General features: G+C 42.8%; 2 protein-coding genes across 4 annotated transcripts in view; both read right to left on the reverse strand.

Moving 5' to 3' along the window:
- The window catches only part of LOC146516083 (NLR family CARD domain-containing protein 3-like), a 54,002-nt gene extending 36,999 nt beyond the window's left edge, over positions 1-17,003 (reverse strand). Inside the window, exon 1 of the mRNA XM_085162006.1 lies at positions 16,912-17,003. The gene's annotated coding sequence lies outside the window, so the exon portion shown is untranslated. The remainder of the gene's footprint in view (positions 1-16,911) is intronic.
- LOC146516084 (NLR family CARD domain-containing protein 3-like) lies at positions 167-18,397 on the reverse strand. 3 transcript variants are annotated; one of them, XM_085162005.1, is made up of 12 exons: positions 18,232-18,397; positions 12,461-12,559; positions 12,293-12,376; positions 11,945-12,061; positions 11,379-11,495; positions 9,038-9,110; positions 8,674-8,875; positions 6,761-8,549; positions 4,698-4,868; positions 3,603-3,776; positions 1,094-1,140; positions 167-949 (listed from the first exon to the last, which is right to left on the reverse strand). In XM_085162005.1, the coding sequence occupies exons 2-12, from the start codon at positions 12,547-12,549 to the stop codon at positions 399-401; spliced, it is 3,414 nt and encodes a 1,137-aa protein (XP_085018131.1). In that variant the 5' UTR covers positions 12,550-12,559; positions 18,232-18,397; the 3' UTR covers positions 167-398. The 3 variants fall into 3 exon arrangements, with proteins under 3 accessions (XP_085018131.1, XP_085018130.1, XP_085018129.1); XM_085162004.1 differs by lacking the exon at positions 18,232-18,397 and adding an exon at positions 16,912-17,030; XM_085162003.1 differs by lacking the exon at positions 18,232-18,397 and adding an exon at positions 16,771-16,913.
- Between the last annotated feature and the right edge of the window lie 309 nt (positions 18,398-18,706).

The raw sequence follows: 18,706 nt of genomic DNA on the forward strand, positions 1-18,706 counted from the left end.
CACTTGTTTTCACTGTGTTTTTCACATTTAGCTGAGATAAGCTTTCTGTGGAAACTAGACATGTTGATATTTGCATAAAAGGCTTGACGGCACAGACAGTCACATAACTCTTGAGCCCCTGTGCTGGTGGCGTTAGGGCTTTACTGGTTAAGAAAGACAAATCAAACATTTGGATTCATTTTAATGAGCTCAGACTCGTTGGAAATGCAGAGGAGCTGGATGTGAACTTTAAGGACTGAAGAGGAAGAAGTTTACAATCATTTAGAAGACTTTCAAACATCAACTGATTGAATCCATGAATCTGAAAACATGTTTGTGAGTGAAAGAGACAGACATGTACAGACTGAACTGTTCAACAGTCAGTGTTTCTCTAACAGGAGACACTCTTTACACCCCACTCAGCACAGGGACACTGAGGCACCACTTTCTAACCAAAACCCAGGATAAAGAGTATCAGTGAATGTGGTGTTGAAGGTGTGGAGGTGGATCAGAGAGTCAGAGGAAACTCTGTAGAAGGACAGAGTGCCAGCAGGACAGTCCACATACACTGCTGCTCTGTTAGAGACAGAAGAGGAGGTGGAGGAGGAGGAGGAGGAGGAGGAGGAGATGGATGCTCGATTGTTATTGTGACAGACAGCATCAGGACCATCTTTAATGCAGTCCAGACTCCAGGACTGATCGTTGTATCCAAAAACACAGTTGTAAGTCTCTCCTTTCCTTCTGATGCTTCTGTAACTCACTGATATATCAACCAGTCCTCCCCACTCGACCTCCCAGTAACAGCGACCAGTCAGACCATTTGTGCACAGCAGCTGGGGACGAACATCAAATCTGTCTGGATGATCAGGATACGACTGAACCTCCTCCACATGTGTCACCTCCCTGTTGTTGTCAGACAGTTGGAGCTTTGTGTTCACTGTGTTTGTGTCGATTGTGAGCTGACAGGAATCTGATGGAGAGAACAAACACAATCCAGCTGCAGTTATTGATCCATCTTCTGTTCATTGATTGACACTTTGATGATGACTCCTGACATCAGAGACGTGAATGTGTGCTGCTTTGTTTTCATGAATCCCATTAAAAACACACTTACACTTCCTCAGACCAGGTGTCAACCATCGGACTCCAGCAGGCTCCACCCTGAAAGGAGGAGGGGGGTCAGAGCAGCACAGTCAGCATGCACACATGGACATTACATGGCTCTCATACACACACTGATAGTGTTAGGATGGAAAATGATTAAATAAAGCTGCTTTTGCTTGATGGTTTATACACATTCCTATTGTGCTCATACAAATGTGGCACTCCATGTAATAAGGGCCAAACGCATTAATTCAGCAATATTCTTAAATTGAATTATTAAGACTGACATGTAGAGCTTGCAAACATGCTTACACATCAATTGTGGAGTTAGAGTCAGGGGGATATTTTTTCTGGGCTGACAGAGTCCGAACACAATGTCCCAGATTTAGATAATCAGTAGAAAATAAGAGGCTAAGAATTGCTGGATAATATTAGTGCAACAAGGTTAGGCTACGGGGGTGTTTTTCCTTTATCTTTTTTCCAGGAAAGGAGCAGATGGTAGGACAAGGTCAGACATGGACGGAGTGGAGAAGACCTGCAGGGGAGACGGTAGGAGCACCACGTCGCGGTATGAAACTGTATTGCATGCTTACAGGGCCATCCTATTTGTGAAGCAGACCGCGTGTTCACATTGAGGTCCAGCACGCAATAACTTGTAACCAACTGCTGAAGCCAATAAAATCTTTCCAAAGACAGTCGTTCTCCTTCCTTAAGAAAGAAAAATGAACACAAGTGGCAACCCTGACGGGTTTTTCAACTGGTTTCGGTTCAGCTCACAGAAAGCCTTCAAAAATAAAGGTAAGCAGAGCCTGTTGCTTATATCGAAATCTGGATACCAAAGTAGAGGACGTAAGCCCTGATGGGTGTAACCGCACCATGAATTTTACTTTATGGCCAAATTCTTCCAGATCTTTGATATAAAGACTGATTTGTTTTGGTATTGCCCAGTGCCTGGTCAGTGTCTTGCTCAATGGTCAGGTTGGGACTGCCAGTAAGAGTTATAAGACAAAAGGTACATCAGTCCAAAAATTGGAATAGACGGTCCATATTAGACAATTTGGATCTTACATAAAAATTCTCAGCATATATAAATCAACAGGGATACAGAAAGGTGTTCCAGATGAGCCTTCTGTTGATCAACGCTTTAAATTTTTTTTACCTTTTTATTTACCTTTAACCTTTTGTATTGTTTATATTGTCTGTTTTATTACTTAGTGTTCTTCTTGATGCATTTCTCAATCATCCAGGTAAGTAAATCTCCAAAAGTTGATTATGTTCATCTGGACGTAGCGTTTTGTGGGAGAAACGTTTCGTCATCATCAGGTGACGTCTTCAGTCTCAGCTGACTGCAGGTTTCAATCTTATAAACAGGACATTTGCATAATGACTGAAACCAGCCCACTCAAGGAACAATGGGCTGGGAGGTCAGTATCATAATTATGCAAATTCTCATCCCCATTGATCAACAACCACTGATCAATTGCCATTGATTAAATGGAACTTGTCCATGAATACCAGTCACAGAGCGTTTGGATACTTAGCGTTCTGTTTATTTTTACCTTCATGTTCAGCTCTTTGTGACGGTCTGTCTACAAAAAACGCTTAATAAGTACACTTTACTTACTTATAAATGGGCAAACCCAACAGTTACCGGGTTTGAGTCTATAGTACTTTGCATAACACCCAATGAGAATTTTAGCCGTATTAATTATGTTCATTACAATGTGCAGAAATTGGCTAACCTGACCAGGAATGCAATAGCTGGACTGTCAGAAAAGTTGATGTCAACGTCAGTTATGACAGTCCAGAACAGGATAGCGTTAGTTATGCTTTTGGCAGAAAACGGAGGGGTGTGTCCAATGCTTGGGTTGGCTTGTTGTATGTATAGTTCAATACATTTATTTAATTATACAGCTCTGGATGGGTCAGTTACCAGGGCACTGGAAGGGTTATGGAAACTGTCACATGACATGAAAGAATTTTCTGGGATTGATGTTGTCAGATCTCATGTTTGAGGACTCTTCACATCAGATTGATAACAACAGCAGTAAAGGACGAACATGTGCCACCAAACTATCAGATGCCATTGCTGGTTGAGGTCGGATAAGGAGGACTCAGGACTGAGTCGAGAGATAAGTTGGAGCCCCAGATGTTGACAAGTAGAAGGGCTAAATATGTATTGCTCATTTGGTGCTTAGGCTTTTATTATTAAAAGAAACACTGAATCCTTTTAGAAGATAAAATGTCTGTTTGTTTGATGCGTCTGTCTGTAAGACCCAGTAACTACGTGAAGAAGGCCGACAGCTGATTTAGCACTGACTCGACCAGAAGACTGCTCTCCAGTAAGGCTGAAAGGCTGAGTATCACTGTGGGATAGCAGGCTAAACGAAACACATGTTCCTTTGATTCACACGTAGAATATGTGTGAAAGGGAGAGAAAACATTTCAGAATCAGAAAACTCTATCATTGCCTGAGGAAATTAAAATTCATCCTCCTCTATCAGACATTCTCTCCATACCTGAGAGTGTCCAGTCTCCAGCCTGGATCCTTCAGTCCAGCCGACAAGAGCTTAATTCCTGAGTCTCCTGGATGATTGTAGCTCAGGTCCAGCTCTCTCAGATGGGAGGGGTTGGAGCTCAGAGCTAAGGCCAGAGACGTACAGCCTTCCTCTGTGATCAGACAGCCTGACAGACTGCAGACAGAATAACGTGTGAACACTTTTGTTGTAGTTGCTGTGTTGTTGTTTTTTCTTTTTTTTTGAGCTTGAATGCCACAAACCCATTCTACACATTCAGTTATTGTTAGCTTTATCTATAGCAGCAGCAATTGAGAACACATAATGAGGTATAATTAGTTGGGTTTCTTTTGCCCATTGTTAATCAGCGTTGTCAGCTTTGCCTTTCAAAGTGATTAGGCCACGAGGGTTCTGCACAGTATCTTTGCTGTTCCTAGGACTGCACTCTGCTGGACGCAGATCTCAGACGTCATTCCTGGTATCTGCTGGAGCCACTCGCTCCAGTTACCAAGAGAACCACTGTTTCCTTCACCCTCGACATCTTTTTGAGCTCATCTCACAGCCCGTCGTATTTTTCAGGTTTCTCATATTCCTTCTTTCTTACTATCACTCAGCTACATCTATCACTACGGCTGCCTTCATCTGCTTTTTCTATCGCCTCTTTTAGCCAACTGATGAGCTCACCAGTGGGGATGGGCATAGGTATTGATTGCCTGGATCTTGTTCTTCCCATTCGGCTGACTGCTTAGAACTTGTGGTTGCAACTTTCCTGGAAGCCACATTTGCCTGTGGGATTCCCAGGTACTTGTAACTATTCTCAATGTCTCAAGGTCTTTTTCTGCAGTTTTTCCTTAATCTGTCATTCATAGTAATGAAAGGGAATTAGTATATCACAAGCACAAAATAGCCCTAAATTCTCTAAATGGACAGTGAATGAATTCACTTTTTAAACATGCAAAAATATGAAATATGAAAAAAGTCAACAGTACCCAGAGTCTAACACTACGCAAAAAGTTAAACAAAAATAATTTGACAATTATATGATGAGTAGCTGTTTAAATGGTAATACAATTTAATGTTTTATGGCTGATTCCTGACCTGAGAGATTCCAGTTTACAATGTGGATTTTTCAGTCCTGCAGAGAAAAGCGTCACTCCTGAATCACACAGGTTATTGTTACTCAGGTCCAGCTCTCGGAGACTAGAGGACTGGAAGTTGAGAGCAGACAGAACTTCACAGCTTCTCCCTGAAAGGTTACAGCCGCTCAATCTGAAAAGCAAGATTTGTGATAAGATTAAATTACTGTAAATGCTGAACCTAGATACCCAATTCATGGTTAAGACAATAATCTAAAATTTGAGTTAAAACAAATCTAATAAAACATTTTAAAATTTCTTTGTGAAAACACAAATCAACCTCTGTCTAAATATACCTGTTGGCATAAACAGAAGGCACTATTGGTCACTTTCTTGGCCCAAACAAATCTCTTCTAAGGGACACTTAAGTGTTGCACCTCCACCAGATGCTTTTGGTCAGTAAGCTTCTGGTATGATCACACTTGTTGGAAAGTTCATTTTAACTGCTCCATTTCCTGGCACAGATGAAAAACCTGGACTCCAAGACTTCTAAACTAGATGGTGTTATGGCAACATAGCAGAGATAACAGACTACACTGAAGGCGAGTTGTAAGCTGAGCCATGATTAGCTAACTAAAGTATGTGTAATTGAAATAAAGAACTAAACTCCTGTCCTTGAAGACAACATTGTGAGTGAAAAACATGATGCTACGAAATCTTGCAGACGAGGCTGAAGGATCAGATCTAGAATGCATGCAGAAAGTATTCACAGCAGTTCAGTTTTCTACAAGTTGTCATGTTAGAGCCTCTTTCCAAAATGAATCACACCAATCATGCCTTGCCGGCTTAAAAGGCTGTGCTGTTAGTCATTAGATTATTGTTGTTGGTATGTGTTGGGCTGTTAAATAAAGCAGCATGCTGAAAAGCATGAAACTCTGGTTGGGTCTGCCGTGTGATGTTTACAGTGGCACCAAAACCCAGGAGGGGGCGTGGCAGACCCAAGACCGGGCCAGCCAGGGAAGGAGCTGGCCCAAAAAGTGGCCGAGCTAGTGGCCACACAGTGAGAGCAGGCGGCGGGGTCCTGCTGCCGGTGGGAAGAACTGCAAGACTGATCCGAGTGCCGGATGCAGCAGATTACGAGTCTGGCAGCTCGGATTGGTTCCTGGCCGCCACCTCCGCCACCCCCACCCACGACCCTCGACTGCACAGCGTCTGTTCTGGCATCCAGGGTGAAACCAGCTACGACGCAGCCTGTCAGCGCACACATCACCACTCCTTGGGTGGGAGTGGCTGTCGGTCAGCAGGGGCTTGCACCCGTCGTGGCTCCCCGGAGGAGGGCCGCGGAGCGACCAGCATGTTTTCACGGACCGGAAGGAGGTGGAGGCGCACAAGGGTCCTGCTATGCCTGAGGTCACCATGCCGGCTGGTCTAGCGGTGTCCGCGCTAAAGGTCAGCACACCATGTGGTCCTGCACGCCAGCCGCCTGCCAAGCCACTTGAGAGCCCCCGCTTACATCTGCAATTGCCACATGGGTCCCATTTTTGAGAGAGCGTTTCAGGGCAAATAGAGAGGTGACCAAAGATCTGATGTTTACTCTGACAGGTCGAGCGTTGCTCTGTGAAGAGAGGAGAACCTTCCAGAAGAACAACCAGTTATGCAGTACTCCACCACTCTGCCTTCATGGTAGAGTTTCCAGACGGAGGCACTTCTCAGTAACAAGCACACGACTGTCTGCCAGCAGCTTACTCAAAGGCCCAGAAGAACTCCCAGATGATGAGAAACAAAATTCTTTGGTCCGATAAAAGATTGAACTCTTTGGCCAGAATGCCAAATGTCATGTCTAAAGGAAACCAGCTAAAGGTCATCACCTGGCCAATACCATCTCTACAGGTGAACAGGTGGTGGCATCAGGATGCTGTGGGGAAGGTTTATGGCAGCAGGAACCAGGAGACTAGTCAGGGGAAGATGAATGCAGCAATTTACAGACATGTCTTTGATAATCGAGAGGCTCGAGAGGACTTTTGACAGCTGAATTATTTTGAATATTTCAAAAATTCAGAAAGGAATGACCACATATTTACTTACAGAGCTCTGTTGGAGGCTTTGACCACTGGCAGCAGCCTCAGAAGAGCCTCCTCTGAAGCAGAGTATTTCTTCAGGTCAAACACATCCAGATCTGATGACAGTAAGATGAAGACCAGAGCTGACCACTGAGCAGGAGACAGTTCATCTGTGGAGAGACGTCCTGAACTCAAGGACTGCTGGATCTCCTCCACTAGAGAACGATCATTTAATTCATTCAGGCAATGGAACAGATTGATGCTTTTCTCTGCAGACAGATTCTCACTGAGCGTCTTCTTGATGTACTGGACTGTTTCCTGATTGGTTTGTGAGCTATTTCCTGTCTGTGTCAGCAGGCCTCGTAGGAGGATCTGATTGGCCTGCAGTGAAAGACCCAGGAGGAAGCGGAGGAACAAGTCCAGGTGTCCATTTGGGCTCTGTAATGCCTTGTCCACAGCAGTTTGGTAGAAGTTTTTCTCTGTAGATTCTCTTGTGTCAGAGTTCTTGGAGGTTGTTTGTTGTTCTTCCAGCAGATTGAGTCCAGAGTTGATGAAGGTCAGATGGACATGAAGAGCAGCCAGAAACTCCTGAACACTCAGATGGATGAAGCAGAACACCTTGTCCTGGTACAGTCCTCTCTCCTCTTTAAAGATCTGTGTGAACACTCCTGAGTACACTGAGGCTGCTGTGATATCGATACCACACTCTGTCAGGTCTGATTCATAGAAGATCAGGTTTCCTTTCTGCAGCTGATCAAAAGCCAGTTTTCCCAGAGACTCCATCATCTTCCTGCTCTCTGGACTCCAGTGTGGATCTGTCTCAGCTCCTCCATCATACTTGACCTTCTTCACTTTGGCCTGAACCACCAGGAAGTGGATGTACATCTCAGTCAGGGTCTTGGGCAGCTGTCCTCCCTCTCTGGTTTCCAGCACATCGTCCAGAACTGTAGCAGTGATCCAGCAGAAGACTGGGATGTGGCACATGATGTGGAGGCTTCGTGATGTCTCGATGTGAGAGATGATCCTGCTGGACTGCTTCTTATCTCTGAATCTCTTCCTGAAGTACTCCTCCTTCTGTGGGTCAGTGAACCCTGTGACTTCTGTCACCATGTCAACAAACCCAGGAGGGATCTGATTGGCTGCTGCAGGTCGTGTGGTTATCCAGAGGTGAGCAGAGGGAAGCAGTTTCCCCCTGATGAGGTTTATCAGCAGCACATCCACTGAGGTGGACTTTCTAGGGTCAGTCAAGATTGTAGTTTTGTGGAAGTCCAGAGGAAGTCGACACTCATCCAGACCATCAAAGATGAACACAACCTGGAAGTCTTCAAAGCTGCAGATTCCTGCTTCTTTGGTTTCAGTAAAGAAGTGATGAACAAGTCCCACCAAGCTGAACTTTTCCTCTTTCAGCACATTCAGCTCTCTGAAAGTGAATGGAAACATGAACTGGAAGTCCTGGTTGGCTTTGCCTTCAGCCCAGTCCAGGGTGAACTTCTGTGTTAAGACTGTTTTCCCAATGCCAGCCCATCCTTTTGTCAGCACAGTTCTGATTGGTTCATCTCTTCCAGGTGAGGCTTTAAAGATGTCTTCTTGTCTGATTGTTTCTGGTCTGTCTGGTTTCCTGGATGCTGTTTCCATCTGTCTGACCTCATGTTCATCATTGACCTCTGCAGTCCCTCCCTCTGTGATGTGGAGCTCTGTGTAGATCTGATTCAGAAGGGTCGGGTTTCCTGCTTTAGCGATGCCCTCAAACACATGCTGGAACTTCTTCTTCATGACAGACTTGAAATGATGTTGAAAACCTTCAGTGGGAATTTCTAAAAAACAAATTAATTAAATCTCAGACAAGAATTTATTGAGTACACATGCATGTTGTCCATCTGCAAGATATTAGTTAATGTAGCATTCATTAACCAGCTCAAATCTTCATCTGTTTCTTACTGCTCTGCAGACGGTCAGCCAGCTCCTCCTGCTTCATTGTCCTCAAGAAGTCCAGTGTGATCTTCACAAATGCCTCTCTGCTGCTGCTCTTCTCATCATCCTCCCTCTGACTCTCTAAGCATTCTGGGTAATCTGGACTCAGAAGCGTCTGGATCTTCTTCAGCTCGTTCTTCACAAACGTGATGATGTTGTCCTCCAGCAGCTGGAACAGAATACTTTATGAATGAACCAATCAGACTGAAATCATGGAGCCAAACATCAGATCCATGTTGGACACACTGACACTCCGCTGGTCTACAAAGAGCAGCATGGAGATCACTGTGAACAGAATAGATGTAAAAGTAGTTGTTGTACATGTACAGACCATAAATATGGAGTCCAGCTGGGTTTGATGGGCAGACTGACCACGCTGAACCTCTGAGCTCTCCTGGTCCACTCTGTGGAGGAATCATCATCAATTCAGCCAGTGATATTTTGACAAACACATTTATTTAGATGACTGCTCGTAGTCATACAGTATATGGCTATAATTTCAGCTGATTGTACTAAAAATCAACAGCTCAGCTTAGTTTTTTTTATACTTTAAGTTTCCCAACTTAAAGCCAACATCAGCTGCTAACAAATTCTCTTTGGGTGACAGTTGTAAAGAAAACATAATGAAATAGTTAAATAACAATCAATCGTCTAAGATATGATTAATTCCTCTCTCAGCTCAACGACCATCCAGTCGTTAAGTCTGACGTCACTAGCTGTGTCTGGGCCTAAACTCCGCTGCAGGTCCATATATCAAACGATCACTGTGGCATTACTGAGAGTTGAAAAACTGTCTAAAGTCTTTCATCTGTAATAAAATGATCAGCGTTCTGCTCTACCAGGTGTAACAATTGAGTTTAACATCCAGGCATCCATGAAAACGGAAGTTATGACATTTAACGGAGTTAGAAGTTAGCAGGAAGTTAGCTCGCTAGCTTCTATCTAAATACAATATAGCATGTCCTGACTGCGGGGTTTTGGAAACAAATGAAAACATACAGCTCTGTTATCACTTCCAACATAAATGAAGACAGAAAACTAAACAGCAGTGACGTTTGTAGGGTTACTGAAGTTTGGCTAGCTGGTATATAATGATGTGCTACGTGACCGCTAGCGACACAGCTATGTTAGCATAATATAAACAAGCTAACTTTTTTTCCACTCAATAAAAGTTCACGTGAGTGTTCTCGGTGGTCAGGAACAAATGTAATCGCATGGCAGGATGCTGTAAACGGACCAAACTTCAGCCAGGAGAACAACTGAGATAATCCATCCACAATAAGAGGTTAGTCATTCATATACTGCTGCATGGGCTGGGCTGTAGTTACATCCTAAGGTTTTAAAAACTGAGCTTAAATAAATGATTAGCGGTAATAAAAGCCGAGGGAGGTCAACAGTGATCACTGACTGTTTTAGGAGCTTTTTGAGATTAAATAGAAGAAAATTCAAAACATTAAACATGTTAACAACATAAAAGCCATATTAAACAGACTACTTTAGGCCCGGAAGTAGGATTCATCACGTCATCACTTAACGACCGGATACTTGAAGTAGATAATTATGTCTCTCAAACTTCACCATTGGATCATCGTGTTGGACACGAGTACAGAGCTGCTAACTGTCTCTGACTCATCTGTGTCCTGGTAAACAACCACATTCATATCCAAGAGGTTGAAATCTCACAGTTTTGTCATAAACGAACCACAGAGAGGTTCCTGTATTAACGTTAACAATATGGTTTGGATCAGACGATGGGATGAATCGTTCAAACCCTGAGTCAGGATGCTCAGGTGTCATTTGGTAGCAGAACGTTTGTGCTATACAGAACCAGTATGTGCAATGGTTTGGGCCTCCTGCTTTATTTAGTTTTAAAATGGGTCAGTCAGTTACAGTGTGGGAAGGTTTCTTGTAATTAAAACAATAAACTTTGTTTTTTAATGAATGAGATGCTCTATAGTTTTTAGTTTCTCAATTTTTTGTCGATACATCTGCGAGATCTTCAACTAACACCTCCAGCAGACCTTCAAGAGAGGTTCGCTCTGAGTTCCTGAAGACTCTGGACTTTCTAGCGCTGTGTTGGTTGACTCATCTCTACAATGTTGCGTGGTTATCAGGGGCAGTGTCTCTAGATTGACAGACTGTGGTGGTTCCCATCTTTAAGAAGGAGGACCAGTAAGTTGCACTCTTTCCCAGTGGGTGATGGACTCTGTCAGGGCTGCCCTTTGTCACCGATTCCGTTCATAATTGCCACGAGGCTTTCACTTGGGTGGTCTCAGAATATCCTCTCTGGTTTTCACAGATGATGTGGTTCTGCTGGCTTCATCGAGTGATGGCCTTCAGCCCACACTGGAATGATTTGCAGCTGAATGTGAAAATGTGAATGTGAGACCTACTAACCCCTAACCTGGCTGAGCTCTACTCTTAAAAACGAAACAAAAACACAGAAAAATCTTAATATCCATAAGATGAAAAACACTGCATAGGTGGCACCAACCTACTTAATGTTTTTAACAGAAAACAAATGGAAATGTACAGAGTCCACCAGACCTACCCAGTCCTCTTACTCCCACCACAAACCTTACACAAACAGATAAACGAGGAGGTATAACAACATTCAACAACACCAAGCAGTTAAATCAGTTCTCAAAGAGTTCATGTTTCTAGCCGCTCACCTCTCTGCAGCAGACACCTGCTGGACTTTAAAATCAATGGGCTGACGTCTAGACCGGTCACTCTTGAAGGACACACAGCTGGGTCCAGCTTCAGGTCCAGCTGGACTCCCATGGGTCCTGTTAGGGAGGAAAGATTTTTTTTATTCGCAGCTACAGAAGCTGATGAAGATTAGGATACCTTCATCATCCTAAAGACAAACTGGATTGCAGGCTGAGCATGAGCAGAAGGAAACTCCAAACTAATGTTGGCAGTGGGCATGCTGGTTTTGGTCAGTTTAGCCACGAGGCTAAAGTCAAACTACCCACTGCTAGCATTTGTTTCTATAACAGTTCAGGATCCAGATGTCTGATGTCTAAATTTCCACAACTTCTTAAAATAAATAGTTAAAAACAGCCAATTCTGTCAAAAAGTGGCTTCAAACCAGATAAAAATGACAGTTACAGCTGAGCCTGTGTGTCCTTTGAGACATTTTAGATCATTTTAAAAACCACGAAGCAAAAAGATCATGATCACTTATATCAGACAACAAACTGACAACACAGAGTTGATGTTACTAGCCGCTCACCTCTCTGCAGCAGACACCTGCTGGACTTTAAAATCAATGGGCTGACGTCTAGACCGGTCACTCTTGAAGGACACACAGCTGGGTCCAGCTTCAGGTCCAGCTGGACTCCCATGGGTCCTGTTAGGGAGGAAACTTTTTTTTATTTGCAGCTACAGAAGCTGATGAAGATTAGGCTACCTTCATCATCCTAAAGACAAACTGGATTGCAGGCTGAGCATGAGCAGAAGGAAACTCCAAACTAGTGTTGGCAGTGGGCATGCTGGTTTTGGTCAGTTTAGCCACGAGGCTAGTTACAGCTGAGCCTGTGTGTCCTTTGAGACATTTTAGATCATGTTACTAACAGCTCACCTCTCTGCAGCAGACACAGGCTGGTCTTCTATAGGGGGGCTTTTAGACTTGTCACGCTCTCTGGGTGGAGGTCCAGGTGGGTTCCTGTGAATAATGATGGAGCAGTGATGTGAGTGCTGAGCTGTGACATGGAGAAGAGTCATGGACAGTTAGAGATGGTCATCTCACCTCTGAGGTTTGGTCTGGCTCTCATGTTCCCCACACAGGGTGGCTTTAGAGGGAGGGGCTCCCTCCTCTCTGTCCTCACACTGATCCATGCTGCTCAAACTTATGACAGTATCATGTTAATGAGAGGAAAAATAACGTTCACATTAAATAAACTGAATGTTGTTCTTGTGCAGAGAGTTCACTGCACAGTGTTTCCTGTTTCCTTTCATTTGATAAAAACTGTAAATGTTCAGAGACAGACGATCAAACTGAGTTGGAGTTGCACTGACACATATGGAAGGAATAAAATACACAATCGTTTACAGCAGCACACCTCGGAGTAACAGAGTACATGTCCAAATATCATATCTGAGAATCAGCCAGACAGTTTGCTCTGTCACAATCTGCTTTCATCAGTTCACTGCGAGAAATGTCACAGAGATGATTTCAGCCTCCAAATCACACAATCGTAGTAAATGCATGTCTGCAGGCATCACGAATATTACGACGAGTTGTTGGGTTTTCTCTGTTTTACTTGTGTTATTGTAGAGTCTTTACCTCACCCAGTCACACCCCCACATTAAGACATTCACTGGTTGTTGTAAAAATTAAAATCCTCTTTAGATAATCAGTGTCAGGTGTTACAGAGAATACACAAACATCAGCTGTGGGCAGATCTTTGTACCATCAGAAACTGAATTTGAATAAGTTAAATTGAAATTCATTATATTTGTTTGATAGTCACTAAATTAAAATTGAATTTTATATTTTGAAAATGAATTCATTTGCTCTGGAACTGTATTTTATCCTTTAAAAATGTAGCTCTCGACTAATTTCAGTTTCAGTTTTTTACATCCAGTTCCAGAGTAATCGAGTGCAGATTAATAGAACCACATTTAGCTTGTTACTGTCGGGAATCTACAGCATGTTGAGCTGGATTAAGACCTCAGAAGTCATGTTGAATGACCAGCAGGTTGGTAATAAATGTCTTACATGTATAGGAACAAGCGTCATGTTAACAAATGATAGCCGTACAGTAACTTTTATGCTTATTGTAGCATAAAAGTTACCTCAGATCCTCGGATCACCTGAAGACACTGAGAATGGGCGCCCCACTCATTTCCTTTCTAACCTTCTCTGTGAGTTACTGCACAAAGTGCTTCCATCTCCACCTGAGCTCGATAGAAAACATTGCTCCCTTGCAGCTAAGCCGCCCGTGGGCCACCCGCCCTGCCCGGTGATCTTTCGTCTCCATCGATACCAGACCGAGGACCTCATCATATGAAGAGCCTGGAGGAGCAGGAGATTCACCTGCTGAGGCGCAACAATCTGTAGTGTGGAAGACTACCATCCTCAGGTCTTTAATCAACGGGCGAACATTATGTTGGAGCAGGCGAGGCTTTAAGAGGCTCCCAAAGACTCCAGAAGCCTCACAAAGCATTATTACTAAACTGTGACGACATCTTTCTATCTGAATATGGAATGTGTGATGTTTACCTCAAATCCTCACAAGAGAGACTTCTACTTCTCACTCGTGCACCATACACTACATTAAGTATCTGCAGCAGGTCCACTTCTGTGCCTACGATAGCATAGTTATTTCAGATCATGCCCCACTTACTCCGTCTCTTCCACATCTTACTGCAAAAGCTGCACAACAGCGTTTCAATTCAACCCTTCTGTCAGACAAGTTTGTTCATGTCTGTTCATAGACATAAACTACACCTTTATTGGCTGCTATTTCAAAGCACATTGTGCGCTGTCGGTCCTGCTTGCTACACAACAACATTCAACATTTAGTATTTACTGCTGTTTACACTTAGCTAGATTAATGTGATGGTGTTGTGTTTAGTATGTTGCTGGTTTTTTTGCTTGTTTTCTCTTCTTTTTCTCTCAACAGGTGATCCAGGAGATTGTTTTTCCTCTTCTTTCTCTTTTTAAGTTTCCTTTCTCACTGTCCCTCTTCCCTCCTGTTTTTCTTTTCCTTCATCTTTCTTTCTCCCTTTCCTATTCCTTATTATTATTTTAAGGACTATATCAGTGGCCAGATTATTCATTATTAAGTAAAAATTTAAAATCTTTACACCTCAGAGTCACAAACCTACTGCAATGCAATTATTGACTTTCTAGCTAAACTTAACATTCTTGTCATTCAACGATCCGCTTTCGCCCTTCTTATTCTCCGTCACCGCCATGTGCGTATGAAAACAAAGGCACTGCGCATGCGTGTGTTACTCATATTCTATCGCCAATTCCATTTTCTTATCGTTGCCCAACATTATTCCGGTGTTAACGTGAACGGTATGATACGGCCTGGGCCTGGTTGTAATTGATGCAAAACTGATCCTCACTGATTTGTTCCGTGTTGGCCCGGAGGGCAGTTTTACTGAGGTGGCGGGAAGATGCCCCTCCCACTCATTAACAGTTGTCATGTGACCTCATGTCTAAAAACAGAGAGGAGGAAAAATGAGGAGCATCATGTGATTGAAGTAAGTCGAGTGTTTTCCTTATAAAACGGTGTTTTTACCGTTTCTTCCTGCAGTAAATATAAACAACAACAGTATTCAGGAAGAAAAACAAACATTGCAGATATTTTATCATAACTCTGGTTTTACGTGGCCGATCAACACAATTTAAAAACTGGTATAAAGTCCACACTTTGTCCGTCAGTTGTTCCGTCTGTCCTGCTCACATCTCCAATGGTTGTACACGTTGTCATTAACGTGGCTTCACTCCACATCAGCCGCTTTGCTAAAACACCGGCACATAAGGACGCTGTCATAGCCTGTCAATGACGTTGATTAGCTGCGTATTAGTGATGGGATTTCCGGCTCTTTTTAGAGAACCGGCTCTTCAGGTTGTTTTGTTGCTTTTATTAATTTATTATTAACAACAATATAAAATTATGCACAAAAGGAATTACTAATGTAAAAAACAAAAGTGTATATATATATATTATATGTTTATAAACATATTAATTAAATATAAATATAAATAAATTAAACATATTTATATATGTTTATATATAAATATATACGGTGGCCCCCAGAGACAAAACACGTACAAACTCCAAAACACATTTCTAGCGTTAACTGAACTTCCAAAACAGAGCAGATCACTTAAATTACACAATTGAAAGCATGAAAGCATATGTGTATTGTTTGTGTATTTATACACAAGCACCTGTTACTACCACACACCAAATCTGGTCGTTGGTACTTGCTGGCTTGTGTAGTCTCTAGTTAACAAAAGCTCAACACTGCCCCCTAGCATCCTGGAGCACTTCTGCTGTGTTTTCTACGTGTTTTGAGTTTGTATGTGCTTTGTCTGTAGGGGCCACCGTAAATATACTTTTATTTATTCACTCCACATAAAATGTAATAAATAAATCATATAATATAAAAAACTAACTATTCACATTTCAACTTTTAACTATTTAAATTTTCAGCTTTTTCCTTTCAAACTAATTTAAAGTGAAACAACACAAAACACTGCAAAGCACAATATAATTAAATATAAATTAAAATATGAAAACAAAAAGAAGATGCATATTCTCTGTCATATGGACCTGCATGAATAAACTTTCTGAATCCTTTATCATCTGCAACTGAAAATAGTTGTGGATGATTACTATACCTTTCTAATGTGACCTTGTTGCCCCTGGCTCTCTTTCTCTCTCTCTCCCGCTCTGTTCCTGTGCTACTGACAGAAACTACCGCCCCTCCCCCCTCTGCCCAGCAAAGCACAGTGAAGCGGAAAAAGTGCCGACTCGCGTCGTTCACGTCAAACATCCGGCTCTAAGAGCCGTTTCGTTCGCGACCGACACATCACTACTGCTTATATATGAATGTGAATCGCATCATTGGCTGGACTTTAGGATAAGGTGGCATCGCTCTAATCCCATACGGGAGCAGCCAGTCACTGACTAACACTGCAAAACAGAATTGTTAAAGTGTTCATTTTAATTTCAATTCAGGTTAGATTTTTTCTTTTTTGTGCGCAACGCAGATTTTCTGTGCGCAGAGCGCCAGCAGTGCGCAATTGCGCACGCGCGCAGCTTAGAAGGAACATTGCCCATCCGCAAAAAATTTACATCAGTCTTTAAAACAGGATTCAAACCTTCCACTTGCAGAGCTGCTAAAAACTGAACCACAAACTTCACCCTGTACTGAAAAAGTCTTCACTGCTATTTTTCTACAGATCATCACTGAAAACATTCAAACTGACTCCTCATGGAGTCTTTTTTCCTTCGAACTACAAACAGGATATTAAATGTGTGTTTTAAGACAAAGTCACGCCCACACTGAAAGAAGGATGTGTGTTTAGCTTACGTGCTTAACCAACAGCCTCGTTGTTCCGGCTGTGAGTCCGTTACTGTGAACTATGGAGCGGCAGATGTGTGCTGTTGGTGCTGGAACTAAGCTGCACACAGCTGATGTTAGCCAGGAAACATTACACACTGCTCGGGTTACCTTCACACGGAGCTTCACACGGAGCTTCACACGGAGACGATCAGTCAGCAGAAACAGGTAGTTCAGGAAAGAGAAAGTAAAGTTTGAGCAGGAAGGAAACACCCACAGGGTTGTGTGACGTCACCGTTATGATCGAGAGCGAGAAACTGTCAGTTCTGCATTCAAGTGCACGTGGGAAACTCCCCAATCTCTGGCAGGTTGTCCAAAGGTGATTTATTTCTGCTGGTTTTCTGGAGGTCAAAACACAAACTGCATGATGTCACTGTGACCACCACAGTGACAGGAAGTGTTTTTAAATGACCAAAACACTGAAACGATGCTAACGGCTGTCTCTTTGTCGTCTTTGCTCCCTGATGTTGGAACGCCTTCGACTTGTTTGAACTGTTTAATCTGAGTTTGTTACTTTTCAGCTGCAGTAACATGTTGATGCTGTGCATCAGCTCAGCTCCACAAATGACCTTTAGACTGAGGTCACTTCCTGTCACTGTCCTGACAGAGTCTTCAAAGGCTGATGACATCACAGCGACGAAGGCCGCCCTGATCCGTCTCTCCAGCAGACAAACATGATGTGTTTTGGGTTTCAGCCACAGTTTCATCATCGCTTTTTAAAGAGGGAACTTTATCTGACACATTTTCACAGCTTTGAAGTGGAAATGACGCTTTGAAGGAAACACAGGAAACACATTTGCCTCCACAAAAGAAACATCAGCAGACTGAGGATCTTGTTAGAGGAAGAAGATTGGTGAAAAAAGGAGATCTGATGTTAGAAATGAAAGCAAAGGCAGAAGGACGTTCGCATCAGCGAGTGCAAACTTGTTCTTGGTAAACAGAATAATCTAAACGAGTCAGGGCTGCACATCTAACGTCAATGCTTAAACTTAAAGCTACAGTTGAGATGATAAACAGAGATATTAACATTACTTACATTGTTATAACAGAAGATTTGTATAACTTGGATTTATGAGTTCCAGCTGCAGAAAACTGACTGAACCTGCAAATAACAGCAGCGTGCACGAGCGCTTCCTCCTGAGTGTTTGTGTGTGAGCAGCGCCCAACAGAAACTGATGCTTTGTTAAACCTGAGTAAGGCTGAACTGTGCACTTTAGTTTACAATGTGTCGCCTCTTTGTCTTTGAACATTAAAGCTGAGCTGATGTTTCACATAAAGTGAAAAATGATCAGCCTAAAGTTTGATGTGCATCACAGCAGCCGCTCACAACGAGAGCTTCATGTTTTATTGTTTACTCAACAAGAATTTCTGTGTTTTTCTGTTTAATCAATAATCTATAAAAGCTTAAAGGTAGAAAGAAGGGAAACTTACGGTGCCTTCGAAATCTGCAGAGGAAGAATTGTCTCCACACTCGTGTTGTGTGGCTTCAAATGCTCTCTGGCTGTGTTTTGTTCTCTCCGCCCATTTCATCGAGGAAACATTGGGAAGATAAAATACCACACATGCACAGGCATGTCACAAAAGCAACACATAGTGATGAAAAGTCAAGCATGATCAGAAATGCTTATGAATAAGCTTAATAAGGTAGAAATAAGCTTTCAGATGCAGACTGGTTTGACAACCTTGGTTTTCTGTAGACGTGAGGCTGAAAAGCTGAAAATCATTATTTGATTATTATTATTACACATCGTGTTTATGTGGATGCACTTTTCTATCAGTCAGTGCTGAAGCAGACGTCACTGATCACATGACCTCGCTGAATCTGAGCCATGAAGATTTAAGGCGGCTCTGAAGGCAAAGCAGGTCTCACCTGTGTTAGTGAGCTGTACCTAATAAAGTGGCAGTA

Source organism: Neolamprologus multifasciatus, chromosome 6, assembly GCF_963576455.1.
Source record: "Neolamprologus multifasciatus chromosome 6, fNeoMul1.2, whole genome shotgun sequence".
NCBI classification, from domain to species: domain Eukaryota; kingdom Metazoa; phylum Chordata; class Actinopteri; order Cichliformes; family Cichlidae; genus Neolamprologus; species Neolamprologus multifasciatus.

What these genes read in the sequence shown, in the direction of transcription:
- LOC146516084 (XM_085162005.1), bottom strand. Translation starts at nt 12,549, where the DNA reads ATGGATCAGTGTGAGGACAGAGAGGAGGGAGCCCCTCCCTCTAAAGCC. An exon ending in GGCTGACCGTCTGCAGAGCA is followed by an intron (nt 8,550 to 8,673) that starts GTAAGAAACAGA and finishes TTTGTTTTTTAG; the next exon opens with AAATTCCCACTGAAGGTTTT. An exon ending in TGGAGACTGGACACTCTCAG is followed by an intron (nt 1,141 to 3,602) that starts GTATGGAGAGAA and finishes TCCTCCTTTCAG; the next exon opens with GGTGGAGCCTGCTGGAGTCC.